At 38.6% G+C, this 19,098-nt stretch overlaps 1 protein-coding gene across 3 annotated transcripts in view; it reads left to right on the top strand.

Moving 5' to 3' along the window:
- The window catches only part of SEC24D (SEC24 homolog D, COPII coat complex component), a 96,729-nt gene that overhangs the window by 40,219 nt on the left and 37,412 nt on the right, over positions 1-19,098 (top strand). For all 3 annotated transcript variants that reach the window (XM_054029881.1, XM_054029879.1, XM_054029880.1), the window contains one exon: positions 16,716-16,854. In XM_054029881.1, coding sequence (XP_053885856.1) covers positions 16,716-16,854 — 139 coding nt within the window. The remainder of the gene's footprint in view (positions 1-16,715; positions 16,855-19,098) is intronic.

Raw genomic sequence — 19,098 nt, 5'->3', positions numbered from 1 at the left:
ACGCGGCAGGTTTGGCCGATCGCGGCCCCCACTCGCCGCGGTTCGCCGTCCCGGGCCAATGGGGGCGGCAGGAAGCCGCGGCCAGCACATCCCTCGTCCGCACCGCTTCCCGCCACCCCGTTGTTAAATTGTGAACGTTTCCAATGTTCCATTCTCTTCAGGTTGATGGCTGACCCCTCAAGCTTCACAAAGGTGCTGTTAGTGGGGGGTAACTTCTCTAAGCAAAAACAAGGTCATCCCTGACCTCCGGGATTGGCACATCAAGATCCTTATCACAGAGCTTCTCTTTAGTGCTGAAGAAGATAAGGGTGATCCAGTGGATATAGTGAACTTGGATTTTCAAAAATCCTTTGACAAGGTCCCTTACCAAAGGCTCTTAAAGAAACTAAGTAGTCATGGGATAAGAGGGAACATCCTCTCATGGACCAGTAACTGATTTAAATGATAGGGAAAAAAGGGTAGGAGTAAATCATCAGTTTTCATAATGGAGAGAGGTAAACAGCAGGTCAACAGCAGGTCTTCCAAGGATTAGTTCTGTTCAAGTTATTCATTAATGATCTGGAAAAGTGGCAAAATTTGCAGATGATACGAAATTTTCAAGATAGTTAAGTCTAAAACTGACTCTGCAGAGTTACAGAGGGATCTCACAAAACTGGGCAACTGTGAAACAAAATGGCAGATGAAATTCAGTGTTGACAAGGAGCAAAGTAATGCATATTAGAGAAAAAAAAAGTCTCAACTGCATGCCTATAATGATGGGTTCTAAATTAACCAATACCACTCAAGAAAGATCTTGGAGCCATTATGGATGGTTCTCTGAAAACTTGAGCTCAATTTCAGTGCAGCAGCAGTCAAAAAGGCAAACAGAATGTTAGGAACTTTTAGAAAAGGGATAGAAAAAAAGATGGAAAATATAATGCCACTATCTAAATCCATCGTACACCAGTGCTTTGAATATTGGGTGCAGTTCTGGTTGCCCTATCTCAAAAAGAATGTAGTGGAACTGGAAAAGAGAACAGCAACAAAGATGATGGAGCATATGGAACAGCATCCACATAGGAGAGACTAAGAATCTTAGGGCTGTTTAGCTTAGAAAAAAGATGATTAAGTGGGGGTAGGAGAGAGGTCTATAAAATCATGAATGGTGTGGAACAAGTGAATAGAGACATGTAATTTACCCTTTCCCACTATCCAAAAACCAGGGAACGAAATTAATAGGTAGCAGATTTAATACAAACAAAAGGAAGCACGTTTTCACACAATGCACAAGTAACCTATGGAACTCATAGCCATGGAATGTTGTGATGGCCAAAAGCATAACCAGGTTAAAAAAAATAATTGGGTAAATTCATAGAGAATAGGTCCATCAGTGGCTACTAGTCAAGATGGCAACCTTAAACTTCTGGCTGCCAGAAGACATGGGTGGATCTTTCCAAAATTACCTTGTTCTGTATTTGCCTCCTGAAGCTTTGGTACTGGCCACTATTGGAAACAGGGTACTGGGCTAGATAGACCATTGGTCTCGCCCAGTATGGCAGTTCTGATGAGGTTACTTTATACACCTTATCTTCCCAGCATACCTTGCGGCTGAGCAGAAACCTGGAACAGAGTAGTGCTGGTCTCAGGGGTTTCCTTTACGTGGTATACCCTCTCACAAGTCCCAGTTTGGAAGTTGCTGTAGAAGCAGTGAGAACTGTGTCCCTCACTCACTAGAGTCTGAGTTTCCTAATCGATCAGGAGAAACACTCTCTGGAACATACTATCTATTGGGCCACAAAAGTGCCCTCTATCCGCTACAAACTTTCAGAGTCAAAGTGAGCAAAGGATGTGGCCCTTAGAGTTGTTGAACCATGGATGAAGATAGATTAATAGAGCATAAAAAGGAAAGCTTTTGTCTGCAAACTGGATCATTCTAGAGTTTTATCTGCTGTTGTGGTGACTGATGACTAATATTTTATTTTAACAGTCAAATTGAGAGTATAAAAAATGAGTTAAATTTACTCATTTACTGGTTTGGGGACTGATAAGGGTGCAGAGGAGAACTCCCCTTTGAAGAAATTGATATCTTTAAGAACATTTTGGAGCAACACTTGCTGCTTTTTGTTGTTAAAGTATAAAACAGGTATTAGTATCTCTCCTAAGCCATAGAGAGGCTTCTGCTTTGGCTGGAATAGGTAAACAGTGGAATCCCATTTTCTAATCATAAGCTTTCTCATTATCTAAAATATCAGTTTTGTTTCCTGACAAATTAAAGGCCCTATCTATCGATCTGAATGTTTTTCCTATCATGACAAATCTAAGCAACTTTAACTGTGCAAAAGAAAGAACAGGGAAATGTGAGAGTAATAGTCACTGAGTAGCAACATGTTGGTTTGTTTATATAATTTAGGTTACTAAGAATAAAATTAGTCAAAGTTGTTTTTAGAGGAGATCTGTAACTTAAAATAGCTATTGGAATAGCCTCTGTGTCCCTGTGCATGTAAATTTCTCTATGCAGACGTCACCATCCGGAAAAAGGATAAGATTCTCCTCTTCTTCACTTGCCAAAGTTGATCATAGCAACAGCAATAAATTAAACAATGTAACGTTGTGCAAACTCTGACATTAAGCCTTAAGGGACATGACTCAGTTTCTAAGGTAACATTATACACTATGAGCAGAGTGTTTGACACACAGTTTTTACTAGGATCAAGATGGAAAGTTTACACATTTGCTTTTAAAACTAAAACGATATTGACCTATTTTGTGTACTTTTTTTTATTTATTGCTGCACACTTCTTGCACCATAAGTTTGATTATAATAGCCCTCTAGGATGAGTTTCCGTAAAAGCTTCTTTTGAAGCTGATGAATAAGCAACTGACCTGGATTTTATAGTCTGGTGTTTTCATTTTATTAGATTTTTCCTTTAGGTCACACACACTTCTGAAGAGTTTAATATGTCATTTGTTACACTAGGAAAAGGTGTCTTTCATGATTATACTTGACTGTCAGATACACATTACATCAGACTGCATTTAGGACCAGATCTTGGCTGGCACTACCTCAGCCCTGCAGGGAAGTAAGCCCCCAGTCGCTTAAGGGTTTTAGTTGCATCTTGGCTCCAGTTGCAGTGGGGAAGCAAGCCTTGTGGCTGCTATTCTCCTTGGAGAAGGACTGGGAATGGTTGGCCAGCAAAGCCAACAGGGCATGGTAAGTAATCCACACAGGTACAGGGCGGTGCAAATTACTCCCCTGGCCCTAGAGTAAAGGGATGTCAGGGAAGATTGTGACTGTGTAACAATTCCTTCACAGAGATGGTGGTTTAGCTGCACACTGCCCCTTACCTCACTTGAGCTCTTAGTAAAGTGTAGCAGAAAGGAAAGCAGGTGAAACATTTCAAATGTCTGTAAAGCACATGGCATAATGGGGCCTTGATCCTGTTTGGGGCCTCTGAATATCACTTTTGAACAAGTACTAATAAAAAAAGAATTTAGTTATAGGTCACTAATCTTACCAGATATGGTGCTTTTTAAACTGACAACCGATTTTGATATCAAAACCACAAAGATGAAGCTGCTACTTTCTATGGGAAGGACTCTTGAATTAATATCTCTTTAAAGACATTAGCTCAAACATTTTGATACTGGAAACCAATACATTCTTCTGTATTTTCTTAATCATTCTTTTTATTCTTGCCAAATACTTAAGTAGCAGATGTAAATGATCACCATTGGCCATGTTACTGTAACTGGCCTTATGCAGGTGGAGCCTATTTTCACTTCATTCCCAGCTCCACTACCCCCAATAGTTTCTTCCACTAGGAATAGGAACCCAATAACATTGGCCTTCAAGTCACATTTTCAAATCATCCACCTCTGTTTAAAACACTGCCATGAAACCTGTCTCTAGTCTTTTAAGTACAATTCACTATAAAGAAATATCCTACTGCTATTATAAAACATTCTCTGGCATGGGACTATGTAAAATAAAATATAGTCAATAAAATATATTATATAGAGCTTATGCTCTAATAAATTTGTTACTCTCTAAGGTGCCACAAGTACTCCTGTTCTTCTTTTTGCGGATACAGACTAACACGGCTGCTACTCTGAAACCTGTCAATAAAATATAGTTTCCCTAACCAAAATCTCAATACTAGTCCCTCATAATGAGAAGACCAAATCCAAAAGAGAAACAATTCAGTATTTGCAACAGGAAACATGGAGTGAAAAAATCTTCCATTTATCAGTCCTCTGATGTCATAATGCTTAAATCAGGGATGACTGCTGTCTCAAAAAGTCCTGGATATCCACAGAAGAAGGAAAAACATAAGCATGCCCTTAGCCTAACAGGCTACTGTATCATGAGATCCAGGTTAATTTTTCATTCCTTTTGAAAAGGCTGTTATGTACAGCCCTCTCCTTATGTGGCATCCAGTCTAGGTGAAGAGGTACTCTTAAACTCACAAAGCTACACTTAGATTTATTTGCAAGCATAAATTTGTGTTCCTCCAACCTAAAAGAGCACATTCCACAAGCACCACGTGGAGTGTTGCTTGATTGGCTATTTTAGGGTTATTCCACAACCCACTAGAAATGGTAACAGCTGTGTTTGTGTTTAATGGTCTTTGACCTTCATAATAGAATTAATATGTTGGTGTATCCGTTATGTTTGCACATGTATTGGGTTGAACCTATATTTCACATTGTGTGTGTTCCCTTTTTCCAAGATTACCAAGTGCATGATAACTCTATCTGAGGGAAACTGACACAGATACTTGCATAGAACAGACAAAAGAGACTTCAGCTTTGTAGTGAGGAGCCAACAGTGTTATTACTTGGAGCTCAAACTCTGAGCTGTTCGTTCTTCTTCTTAGAAGCTCTTAGGGTCCACGTGTAATGCTGGAAGGGCATAATGAGTGGGGTCCCGCAAGGATCAGTTCTGGGTCTGGTTCTGTTCAATATCTTCATCAATGATTTAGATAATGGCATAGACAGTACACTTATAAAGTTTGCGGACGATACCAAGCTAGGAGGGGTTACAAGTGCTTTGGAGGATAGGATTAAAATTCAAAATGATCTGGACAAACTGGAGAAATGGCCTAAAGTTAATGGGATGAAATTCAATAAGAACAAATGCGAAGTACTCCACTTAGGAAGGAACAATCAGGTGCACACATACAAAATGGGAAATGACTGCCTAGGAAGGAGTACTGTGGAAAAGGATCTGGGGGTCATAGTGGATCACAAGCTAAATATTAGTCAATAGTGTAACACTGTTGCAAAAAAAGCAAACATCATTCTGGGATGTATTAGCAGGAGTATTGTAAGCAAGACATGAGAAGTACTTCTTCCGCTCTATTCCGCACTGATTAGGCCTCAACTGGAGTATTGTGTCCAGTTCTGGGCGCCACATTTCAGGAAAGGTGTGGACAAACTGGAGAAAGTCCAGAGAAGAGCAACAAAAATTATTAAAGGTCTAGAAAACTTGACCTATGAGGGAAGATTGAAAAAATTGGGCTTGTTTAGTCTGGAAGAGAGAGGACTGAGAGGGGACATAACAGTTTTCAAGTACATACAAGGTTGTTACAAGGAGGAGGGAGAAAAATTATTGTTCTTAACTTCTGAGGATAGGACAAGAAGCAATTGGCTTAAATTGCAGCAAGGGCGGTTTAGATTGGACATTAGGAAAAACTTCCTAACTGTCAGGGTGGTTAAGCACTGGAATAAATTGCCTAGGGAAGTTGTGGAATCTCAATCATTGGGGATTTTTAAGAGCCGGTTGTACAAACACCTGTCAGGGATGGTCTAGACAATACTTAATCCTGCCTTGAGTGCAGGGGACTGGATTAGATGACCTCTTGAGGTCCCTTTCTGTGATTCTATGTAATGGTCTGCATAAAATAAAATACCTTTTTGAAGAGAGAAGTACCTCCTCTTACTACATTTACTGCTGTAATCGGCACTAAACCAAATATTTGTCAATTTTTGTGCTGTTTATGAATGGCCGTCTATATGTGAAACAAACCGAAATGTCCTCACGCTCTAACTCAGAATTCTGTTTTATTGTGAAATTCCTGTAGTCATTAGAGCTCGACTACATCGCTGTTACTTATTACTCATCACTTCCGTATACACGCTTCCTAAAATCTGCCTCTCTGTCTTATTATTATTTACTGTTCTATATTGTGGTAGCTCCTAGAAGGCCAAGTCATGAACCAGGACCCCTTAGTGCTATGCTCTGTACAAACACAGAAGAAAAAGGCAGTCCCTGCTTGAGGTTTGATTGTTTAAAAGTGCTGACGTTTTGAAGGTCTTGTCCCCCATAGTTTCTTGATTATCATCTCACATTCCAATTTCACGCTCCTACTTATATCATCAGTTAATCCTGACTGCTGACCTTCACTTGAGATGCAGCATGTTACTACATCCAAATAACAGTCAGCACTTCAAAGCTGAAAAGTAGCTGGAGAGCCCTTTCTTATTAACGCTTAATGTACCCTGTTTGGAATCCATAGTCAGAAGAATATGTAGTGCTCTTCCTTAGTGTCCATACTGAGCATTTTAGATTTGCTCTGTCCAGCTGGTACAATATTATTGTATTAAGTAAACGAGCTGATCTAAGTAAGAAATTGTCTCTTTTCTACTGGAAAAGGTGGCTCAGTAGTTATACAAATGGCATATTAATGTTTATAACAGTATACAATTTACAGGGAGAAGTTACTTTACAATACTCCTTTATACATTTTGAGATTTGATCTTGCATTTCCTGGTTACTCAGTGTATTCTGTATCTGCAGTATACTGTCTGTCCAGTTTAAGGCCATGTTTGCAGCCCCATAAGGAAAGTGGGAGTTATGCCTAGGTAAAGACCTTACAGGTCTGGATCAGGCCCTGATACTGTAGGATTGGATCAGGCCCCAAATTGCCTCAAATTAAATCTTTGTAGGAATGGCACCAAGAACTCATAGCGCTTAACATATAGCAAACAATATAGACAAAATCAGTTCTGGCTTCAGAAGGAATTTTGTCTGGGGAAAAAAGCTGGAAGATACAGCACAAAGGGAAATACTTGTCTTGACACTTTAATGTGAACCATTAAAGCCAACTCTAAATCCAAAGATTATTTGTGAACTGGTTAATCTTTCCCAAAAATAAATTATAATTAATATGTCAAAAACTGTTGTGCGATATGTACTCTACTTCAAAAACATGTATTTAATTGAAGCAACAGAACACAGACTTATGTGTGTTAAAGTTCTGACTAATTATATTGAAATAAAGTTTCACTTCTGCTTAATTTAAGAACATGATGATGGTCATACTGGGTCAGACTAATGATCCATCTAGCCAGTATCTTTTCTCTGACAGTGGCCAATGCCAGTTGCATCAGAGTGAATGAACAGAACAGGGCAATTTTGAGTTACCTGTCCCTGGTCATCCAGTCCCACCTTCTGGCAGTGAGAGGTTTAGGGACACCAAGAGCATGGGGTTGTGTCACTGCCCATCTTGGCTAATAGCCATTGATGGAGCTGACCTCCATTAACTTATCTAATTCTTTTTTAAACCCAGTTATACATTTGGCCTTCAACATCTCTTGGCAGTGAGTTCCATGGGTTAACTGTGCATTGTATAAAGTAATTCTCTTGTCTGTTTTAAAACTTCTTATTGTACTAATTACCTATGGATTTTGATTTGAGAACCTATATTTTTTGTTTACTACAGAAAACTTTGTTCACAGGCATGTCCTTTTTTTGAAATTTTATAAACATAGTATCAGGGCATATCCATTAATACGTCAATCTTAGAATGTTCTGTCTGCTGTCTGTCATTCTGTTGAACATGGAATATCATTTAAACTGAAGTGACAATAATACTTGACCTCAAAAGAGCTCTACATTACTATGGGTCCCCCCAAAACACTCCTGGGGCTAGCTGCATTCTGCTCATTAAGGTGGTACCTGTTCTGAGATGTTCTCATACTTTGGAAACAGTTATCTAACTGTCTGTGCACCAATGTCCTGGAAAAGCAGATTCCCCAAAAGCAGGTGATTTCAGAAAGGCGTGTCACCCTATGTTTATCCTCTGAGCAATTTTACTGGTGAAAAGGCAGCTTGTAATATACAGCATGAATTGATACATTGATAATGGATCTAGTAGTGTTGAGTAATTTGTGATTGCCACACTTGCAGGCAGGATTTTGAGAAATATGTGGCAATTCTTGGTCACGTGTATTGCCAAAGATTTTGTGTTCCTGTCAAATACAGTCAGGCTTTCAAAGTGAGGGCCAAGCAACTGCACATGCTTGGAAACTTGTACCTAGTAATCTATGTGCATGAATGTTAGGTGCACCCAAATGTATGTATGGAATTGAACTAATTTTGAAAGTCTGGCTCCTAATGCTAATTTTTCACTATAGTTATTGAGGCTATTATGTGTGATTGATGTATGATAAAGAAACAGCTAGGAAGCCTTCCCAGAACCTGATGGGCAGAACAAGGCAGATGGCAGAGACCTATATATTTATAAAAAGCAACAGAGGGTCCTGTGGCACCTTTAAGACTAACAGAAGTATTAGGAGCATAAGCTTTCGTGGGTAAGAACCTCACTTCTTCAGATGCAAGGTGCCAGTGCCACAGGACCCCCTGTTGCTTTTTACAGATTCAGACTAACACGTCTACCCCTCTGATACTATATATTTATGTAGGTTGAACTCTTATTCACATTTGGCTGAAGTATGGGTATAGAATTCTTCCCTGCAGCCAGATCTGTGCACACAAATCTGCCAAGGAAAACAGGGTAGCATGCTCTGTATGTTTTGCTGATTGGATGGTGCAAAGAGACAGTTTCCTTCAACTTTCAGAATCTGCCTCCTTTTCTCTTTTCCCCTCTACATGTCTCATTTTCTTCATGGAGTCCCCACTCCACTGAAGGGCAGTGAAGGTGCCAGTGCTACTCTTCTACTGGACCAACCAGGGCCCTGATCCTGCAATGTGATTTCAGTGACCACCTGCATGGACACAAGAAGTCCTGGACAGTGGATCAGGGCCTAATTTAGTAGTGAACGGCCTAACCATAGTGAGAGCAGTAATTCAACATGCTTCATGTCAGGAGTGAAGCTTTCTTTTTGTTAGAATGTGAGAGAGAATCTGATTTTGGAGTTATGCCACCAGTATCTCTAGGGCCGGTTTAATATTTCATTGAGCCCTAAGAGATGGTCTGAACAGGAATATTTTCAAAATAAAACTCATTCACTTTACGACTAGTGGTGGATTAAGTTAAGATTTAATGGCTCAGCTGATCCAGGTCTTGCACTCCAAAGGGGCCCCTACGTTCCTGGGAATAGTATGCCTCACTGTTCCTATCCCTTATGGCTATCCCCCTTCACTTTAACATAAACAGGACCACAAGTTTCTGCGTGTTGCTATCAGCAGCCTCTCCCTCTGGTCAATCCAAGCCAAATGTAGGCTATAGAGCACTAGCTTTGCTCATTGTTATTGATATTTATTTATATTATGGAGATGTCCAGAGGCCCAGAATCAACTGATAGGGGTTTCATTGAGTTCAGAACATCTATGGTACAGTCTCCATGCCACCGAGAGCTGTAGCTGACTAGTAAATACATATGTTTAATACAAAGAATAGTTATATAAAATTACTTTTATTTTTATTATGGTAGCGCCTAGGGACACCAACCAAGGTAGGCCCTGTTGTGCAAGACGCTGTACAAACAAAATAAGAGAGACAGCAGAACCTCAGAGTTACAAACTGATCGGTCAGTCACACACCTCGTTTGGAATTAGTAGTACTCAATCAGGCAGCAGCTTAGACCAAAAAAAGCAAATATAGTACAGTACTGTGTTAAATGTAAACTACTGAAATAAATAGTTTTTAAAAAAATATTTGACAAAGGAAGGAAACTGTTTCTGCACTTTTCATTTAAATTAAGATGGTTAAAAGCAGCATTTTTCTTCTGCATAGTAAAGCCTCAAAGCTATATTAAGTCAATGTTCAACTGTAAACTTTTGAAAGCACCACTATAATGTTTTGTTCTGAGTTATAAACATTTCGGAATTACGAACAACTTCCATTCCCGAGGTGTTCGTAACTCTAAGATTCTACTGTACAATCTAAACAGACCAGACAGACCAAGGGTTGGGAGGGATGGGATGTAATTCACAAGCAGAGTGATGGTTTGAAAACATCATAGCAGTTCCATGATTATTTTTTTGTTCTTGTTTTTGTTTTTTTGGTATTTCTTTAAATAATTGGAGTTTTGGTAGGAGAGGGTTAGCTAAGGAGAGAGACAAAGGGCAGAAGAGACGAGACACTGAAGGAAAAGGGATATAAGAGAGGGGGTAGGTAGAATGAGGCTGAAGCAAAGAGACTTTGAGGAAGAAGGCAGGAGGGAGTTGGAGCAAACAGACTGTCAGAAGGGAAAAAAATGTCCAGTGTAAAATTGTAAAAAGCCATTGGGCACTGATGGCATGTTTAAAAACAAAGGATCAGGTGCTTAATCTTCATTAATTTTAGCCACTTCAGTCAAGCTAGAAAACCTCCAAAGCTTTAGGAAAGAACTGAAATGCTTTGGATAATTTGTTTAATCTTATGTTCTGTTTTAGAATCTGAATGATCAAAAATATGTAGTTTTTTCCCTGAGATTATGATCCAGATTCTGCGGTCAGTGTAAACCCATAGTAACTCCAGTGACTCCAGCACAGCTACTCTGAAATTAGTGTTGTTACTAAGTTTACAATATGTTCTATGGATTTAGCTTTATTCAGTAATAAATTTTGCTTGTTTCCTTTAATTTTGTTCAGCTTTTAGAGAATAAAAATGTAAATATTGGGGGGGAATGGAGGGCAGAGGGAATACAAGCAAATCCTGCAACTCAAAACAATGCTAGTTAACTTTCATACCTGCTGTCTATATACTTTTTGTCCAAAGAACTCAACCTACTCTCTCTGTACCTCTTAAAGTAAAGCGATAGATGGAGACAATATAATAAATGGGCAGATAGATGAAGTTGAGCCAGAAGTGATTCTCAATTCTTGGGGCCAGAGATGCAGTTCTAATGGTAGCGAATTACAGAGCTGCACATATCTATTTTTTTAGTAGTCACTGTCAACCTTAATGCTTCCGCTTAATTTTTGGAAAATGATGCCCATGATGATTAAAATGGAAGAGGCTGGTCTGTTCAGTTTCTTGCTTTCCGCCAGTACTAGATATGGAGCCTGTTTATACACAAACTCAAGAGCCCATGGCCACTTTACCCATGAGAGGGGAGGAAATCTCTGAGGATGCTCTTTGCTGGGCTTTCCTCCCTACTGTTCTATTGAGGAAGATGGTGTATGATGGGGCCGGCAGCCACAATCTGATTAAGAAAACTGCGGGCTGTTTGAATTAACAAACAATAGGTCTGACTCTCCACTAATTTACACCAATGTAAACTGGAAGTAATTCCATGGATTTCAATGAAGTTACAGTAGTGTAAAATTTATATGAGAAGAGAATTGGGCCCTATATATGTAATGGGTGGTACTCTTTTATTACACTACAAATAATGCTGCACTATGCCAAATCAATGGTAAATAATGTTAGCCTGGTATTTCTAAATCCTGTTGTTGTAATTCTGGACATTATCCCTCTCCACTGATTTTGATGACAGTTTTGCAGTTGATTTCATGTGAACACAAGCAGGTTCTCTTCTTATGATTTTCTGGTGCACAGTGACACCTATAGAAAGTAAGTTATAGCACATAGAAATATGGTTTTCATATCCAACATTACTTTTTGGCTTTAGGTAGTTACAGTTCTTTTGGTGTGTGCTTTAGTGGTTTTTTTCCTTCAGTGAATATTTGTAATTGCATTTAATATAAAGCCTTGCAAAATTCCCATGAACATATTCCAACCCAGATACAAAAACTACTATCACACTCTGATAAAGAGGACGATAACGATTCTTTTAAAATTTATAGTTTTTTACTCCCCCATCCAAAGAAAATTGCTCATCCAGAGTGGGTGGGTGGGTAAACAGAAATTTGCAAGGCTACAATGTCGGGTGGGTATCTATATGTAGTTATTAGCTGAGGTTTTCTTAAAAACCATTACTCTTCTCTCTGAAATAGTGCTTTGATAGTTTTGATTTAACATTACTGATTATTCTGGCCTTGGCCTTCAGATCACTTTGACTATTATCAGATGTCTTTCATTAGTAACATAGTAGTTTAAAATAAAATTGATGCATAAAATGTATTGTAATGAGATGCAAACTTCAGTAACTTTAAGGAATGATATAAATATGTGCATCCAGTACTGCTTTCAGGGATATTTGCAGTCATTATGTTAGGTGAGAACTTTATAATACTTTGGGTGTCCTGCATGATAGTGGCGGTTCTACCAGAGTATATAATTTTGTTGTTTTAAAGAGTATTTTTTCTAAATAGCCTGATTCTGTAATGTGATTTCATTGGAATTGAGCTTGATTTACTTTAATGTATATTAGAGTAGAATCAGGCCCAGGGGATGTTAAGAGAAATAAGTATTCATAGGCTGTATCCTACAAAGACTTAGACATATGTTTAACTTTATGCATTGTGCATAGTCCCATTGACTTTAGGGGGAACTACTTGGTGTGTAAAGTTAAATATATATTTCTTTGCAGGACTGGAGCCTTGGGCTGCTGTGTCTTCTAACTTATATTAATAAAACAGCCTCCTTTGTTGACCACTTTTTTTTTTAAGTGGGTTTAGGAGGAAAGAAGTAAAAATTATACTCCAAATGTGAGAACAGAAGAAAGATCATGTTTGGATTTTTTTGTTTATGAAATCTGTGTCCAAGAAAGTAATTTATTAAATATGGAGAAGGCAATGGACACATGTGCAGGCTCTGAACTTAAAAAGAAAGTGCACTCTTCTGGCATTAATTTTAGTGAGGACTCTTACTTATGGTTTGTGCTTAAAGATCTAGTTTTCTTTGGGGCATTTTTTAAAAAATGCAGCTGTGACAGTTTTTTCCATTTTCTTAACATGTTTGTTTTTTCTTTGTAGTGTTGTGAAGTAATCGCCCAGTACTAAATGTATTAAAATTGAGGTTAGAAAAATTGCCTTATTAATGTGCATAAATACAAATCCAATGTCTGATTTTTATCAAGGCCTGGCTACACAATCGGTTTGGTAATATTAACCATGTATTCAATATATCTGAGGTTGTACAGGGTGAGTGATGCAACCTGACATGCTGTGGTAGAATAGTACAACAGAATGACAACTGGAAAATTGCAAACTAATAATCATAAAAGTTTTTAAATTTATTTTTAAAGCACATGCATGTGGTGCCCTTTGGGCACCCATGTCTGAAAATTTTCCTTGATATTTTTTGCAAATCTGTTGCTAGCTGACATTATTGCTTAATTTGTATTTGACTCTACTTTTGAGTGGGGAAGAAAATAAACTAATGATACTTCATTGGAGCAGAAGGACATATTTATGACACATGCAGTAAAAGTTTGATGATATATGTAAAATCTTTGCCAAAATGTTTAAAACCGTTAGGAGAAATAAATGAGTGTCTCCATAAAAACATAAACAAACAAACAATAAAAGATGTTGTAAACAGTGGGTACTAACAGGAAAAATAAGGGTTACTATTTACCAGTATCTTTTTCACGTCTGTTGAACTGCAATAAAAGACACAAGTACATGATAGTGCTGTTTTGGAACATGCATTTTCTTTGTGAAGGGGCAGCATAAATTAGATGCAAAGCTCCAGTGGATTTACTAGCAGAAAACGTAAAGCTTTTAACATTCTTCGCCTCATGGAGAGTTACCTCATATTATCCTCTGGATTTACTTTTTTATTGTTTAGGTTCACTAAATTGGGGCTGAGGGTTAGAAAAATATGTAAAATGAAATTTGTGCGTAATAAACCATCACTGATAATTGAAGAGAACACTGTTTCATTTATTTAGGGGCTTCCAATATGCCTTTGCAAACCCTTGAAATATAATTGCAGGAATCCTTCAATTACTGCATGACTGTTACTGAGGGAGAAATCTGGAAAGTGTCTCCCATTAATTCTGATTTTGACAGAGGCAGTAATCAAGTCTGCTCAATGTAATGAAACTGACCAGAGTCTGAGATAGTGCATTTGCTGCTTGCATTTTCCTTCACTGAATATTAACATTGTTTCTAAATCTTGCACTCTAGCAAGTGACCCTGACACAATGTAAGTTTTGACATGCTCTGTACAAAAGAGCAAGATACTACATCAACAGAGACAGGTCTAGGAGAAAATATCCTTGGTTTCTTGGGCAGTGCATATCACAGAAAGCCATATATGTTAGATGCGAAGCAGACTGATTCCAGAAGAGCAGAATGTCTTTGCAGCTCCCTGGGAGTTCTGGGACCGCTTTGGGTGGGGACGGAGAGCCTGGAGCACTCACGTAAATAAACTTCCCCCATCCTCATAATTATCTATACTGTACCTGTACCCCTCTATCCATGTGTAAACTGCAGCACTTCCTACAACCTTAGGGTTGGATTAATTCCCATTGTGGGCCCGCTGTCTCCCAAGATCCAATCATCCAAAGCATTTTAATCTAACTATAATAACTTTAATTAAATCAGAAGGACAAGTAACATGGAAATGACGTACCAGCAAAATAATCAAGTTAGCACAGTCGTTATTTAAAAGCTACATCCTGCCCCACTGGAAGAGGAAGATTGTGTTATCAGAGAAAGCAGAGTTCTCTCACCCCTACGGGGTTCCTCCAACTCAGGATTGAAGCACATTGGCAGAGAATGGTGAAGAAGCTTGCACTGATGCAACTCCTGATGTACCTGCTCTGTGGGCAAATGGAGGACATGTATATCATCAGAGCTGGAAATTCAGTAAACTTCACAAATACTAGATTAACTTATTTTTAAAAATATGTTGGATCCTTGTATTCAGAGTTCTTTTATTAGGGGGTAGCCATGTTAGTATCCACAAAAACAACAAGGAGTCCCGTGGCACCTTCAAGACTAACAGATTTATTTGGGCATAAGCTTTTGTGGGTAAAATACTGCTGTCTCTTTTAAGCATGTTATTAAAGATAGTGGTTTGGACAAACAAATTTGAGAATGAAATCCATCCTGCCAACTGAAACACACACAAGAAACATTACCTATGGAGAACACAAGAATGGTCCATCTAGCTTACAATCCTGGCATCCTGGGGCCAAAGCCAGATGTTTCAGAGGGAATGAACAGAACAGGGCAGTTATCTAGTGATCCGTCCCCTGTCGTCTAATCACAGCATCTGGCAGTCAGAGGCTTAGGAACATCCAGAACTCATCTAATTCTTTTTTGAATCCAGTTATACTGTTGGCCTTCACAATACCCTTGCAACAAGTTCCACAGGTTGACTGTGAGTTGTATGAAGTACTTCCTTAGGTTTGTTTTAAACCTCCTGCCTCGTACTTTCATCTGGTGACACCTAGTTCTTGTCTTGTGTGAAGGGAGTAAATAATGCTTCCTTTATTCACTTTCTCCACACCCCTCATGATTTTATAGACCTCTATCATATTCTCACCTCCCCCCGCCCCCGTTGTCTCTTTCCCAGACTGAACAGTCCCAGCCTTTTTACTCTCTGCATATGGAAACTGTTTCATACCCCTAATCATTTTTGTTGCCCTTTTCCGTACCTCTTCCAAGTCTAATGTATCTTTTTTGAGAGGGAGCGACCAGAACTGTTCACAGTTCTGAAGGTATGGGTGTAATATGGATTTATACACTGACATATTATCAGTCGTCTTATGTATCCCGTTCCTAACATTCTGTTAGCTTTTTTGATTGCCAGTGCACATTGAGGAAAGAGAACTAGCCACAATGACTCCAAGATCTTTCTTGACTGATAACAGCTCATTTAGACCCCCATTATTTTGTATGTGTAGCTGAGATTGTTTTCCAGTGTGCATTACTTTGCATTTATCAACATTCAATTTCATCTGCCACTTTGTTATTGCTGAACTATTGTAAATTAAGGGTATGATTCAGGAGAAGCACTTAAGCACATGCTTAACTTTAACCCTGTGTTTAAGTCCCATTGAAGTTCAAAAGGATATCAGTATGTGCATAAGAGAGGTGCTTGAATAGAGATGCTTTTCTTATTCAGGGTCGGTATGAATCTTTTTTTTTTTTTTAAAGTCTCATTTGTGCATGTAATTGTGGCTGCATAGAGTAACTATGATAGTGCATGCAAATGTTGATATAGGCTTCTAAGAGCCAAATTTTGCCTTCCTTATTCTTACTGAATAATCCCTTATTATGCAATTAGTCACATTGATTATGCTTAGTAAGACACTATTTGTTGTGAATAAGGATGGCAAAATTGGGCCCTAAATGGGGGTAACTGCAGTGCAGGCCATTTCTCTACCCTTTTAACTGAATTTGGAAGGGTTCATGCAGCTCTAATGAGAAGACACTTACTTACTACAACTATTGTCATGGAACATTTCAGCAAGAAGAAAACTAGCCTTTTCTGTAGCTCACCCTGAATGCCCAGCCCTCTGAGGAGTGCATGAGACCCTGCTCTTAGCAAAATTAAAAGTTTTGGGATTGACTCCTGGACAGAAATTAGCTGATCAGGAAGCAATAATTAACAAGAGAGTTCAGATGCACCAGTATCTTTCCAGGCTGTTTTTAGGTTTAGTATTTTAGGGATGCTTTTTATGGCTCTATTTTCCATTCTATGTAGACACCTCTTTATGTTGTCAACCATGGGGAGACTGGGCCAATTCGATGCAACAGATGCAAAGCCTATATGTGTCCCTTCATGCAGTTCATTGAAGGGGGAAGAAAGTATCAATGTGGATTTTGCAACTGCATAAATGATGGTAAGTGACATTTATCTACTATTTGTGTATATTCATTCATTCATTAATGCTAACAGGAAATTGCATCTGTAGTATTATTTTCTTGATTTACTTACTTGGAGTGAAATCCTTGCCCCATCAAAATGAATGGGAGTTTTTACCAGGTATCTCTGTAGGGCAGTCAGTACTTCATCTATGGAGTCTTTTGGGCATGTTATTCACTATGATCTAAATTCTCTATTCCTAGTCTGCCTGAATAAGTATTTAACTTTTGAAAACATTTATCGGTCAGTTTCTCAGCTTTTGCAAATCAGCTTGGTTTGGTTGAAATCAGGGAAGCTGCTCTGATTTTAACAGAGGATCGAGCCCTTGTGTCTCATATCAATAGAAAAGATTTCAGGAAATATAATTGAACAGTTTTGAAGAAATAGCAGTAATTGAATATACTACATTACAAAAAATAAAGTTCAGTAGAGTTCTTCTGGTGACACCTTCACTCTTCTGTTTCCTTTTATGGAGGTAAAAATATGGAATTGGATTTCTTCATTATCACTTTAAACTGAGAATAACAGCTCTTAAACTGGTGCTGGTGAGACAGAACATTGCAACAATTAAAACACATGTTCTTTAATGGTGTGGCCCTGAAATGGGTAGAAAGAATAACTGGGTCTTGTACTTCTGTTATGGCCCTTTTGCTCCACTCCACAAAGGCAATACAACCACAACTGGAAGATGATGTTTTTGACAATATCCTCTCATATGATGGGCCTTCAACTAGTTGTTCTGCATATGAAAATTATTAGTGAGATGTACCCAATAAGATTCCATAAGAATTATTTTTTAAATAGTTTACTAAGAAAATATGCAGAAACTCTTTGGTCAAATCCACTTTTAAAAAGAAATGTACTGTTACAAAATACAGCCGCACAAAACAGTGAAATCCAGTCTGTAGCTTCATCAAAAGTTTTCTTTTTTAAATGCTTTGTCAACACAGGATATGTTTTTGCTCTATTCCAAACTGCTAGCTAGAATTTCAAATGAAAATAAATTTATTTAAAAATGCTTAAGTGCCTGGCAAAGAACAAATGCTTAGAACAACGTAAGAATAGTCATGTCCGTGACCATGCATTTAATAGTTAAATCACCTATTAATCTTACTGTGACAAGGCTTGGTTTTCACAGAAGATACCATGCCATATTTGTTCAAGTGTGCTGCATGTGACTCATAAGTAAGCGTTCTTTTGCTTTTGGCTGGATCCCAAGTCTTTGCCAGAACTAGTCTTTCTAGACGTTTGTATCAAGTTGGATTTCCTCAGCAGGATCACACTGGTAGAGTGCTTTCCCTAATACAGTAATCTTTTCAACTCTGAAACATGAACCTTGAAAGATTCATGCCAACTCTTTTTTGGCTTGAAGCTCAATCTTTTGGGCAAAGTATAGCAGATAGCAAGTTGTATTGTTTGTTCAATTTAAATTCTCAAACACATACTGTGTTCATTATAAACAGTGTAAATATCGTCAAGTATTCATTAGAATATCAGTTTAAAGCATACTTTGTAATTTTACGGTGCCTTTCAACCAAGAGTCTTAAAGCTCTTTACAACTTTTAATTGAGCCTCAAAACTCCCTGGTGAGGTAGGTAAGCATTATCCCCATTTTACAGGGGGGAAAACTGAGATGTAAAAAGCTTAAGTGAAGGTATCTGAGAAGGAATTGGCGAAGGGTTGCTGCCTTCTCTTGTTATGAAAATTAGACAAGAAATGTTTTTGCCATCCTCTAGTTTAGATGCAACTATTTAATTTTCTTAGGACTCATTTCCTAAGGTTGTCAAGAATCCTGCAGTGTAATCTGTCATTCGCTTTTAGTTGTGAAGTCCTGCACCTCTCCTCTGATTGCAGAATGCTCCCGACACAGTGGAACAGAACAGAAGGCCAGGATTTGTAAACCCTATTAGAGCTACCTTCTATGAGGCAGAACTTGTGGGTGGAGTGGGGCTGGCTGGTGGAGAGGTGGTGCTGCTGACTCTGATTCTATAGATCCATTGGCATCCATCACTGGGACTGCGACAGCTTCAGGTTTGCAGTAGCAAGCCTGGAGTAGTCCTGCTGTCCCTGCATCCTTGGAAAGACAGATTCTTCTCCCCAGCCTGTACCATCCCCAACTACTCAAGCTTGTGCAGGATGAGTGTGGAAGATTTGAGTGTTCATGGGGGAAAAGATCCAGTGCTTCAAACACAGTAGTAGCACATGTGACAATAAGCACAAA

Source organism: Malaclemys terrapin, chromosome 5, assembly GCF_027887155.1.
Source record: "Malaclemys terrapin pileata isolate rMalTer1 chromosome 5, rMalTer1.hap1, whole genome shotgun sequence".
Classification (NCBI taxonomy): domain Eukaryota; kingdom Metazoa; phylum Chordata; order Testudines; family Emydidae; genus Malaclemys; species Malaclemys terrapin.
This window is presented reverse-complemented; position numbering and strand designations above follow the sequence as displayed.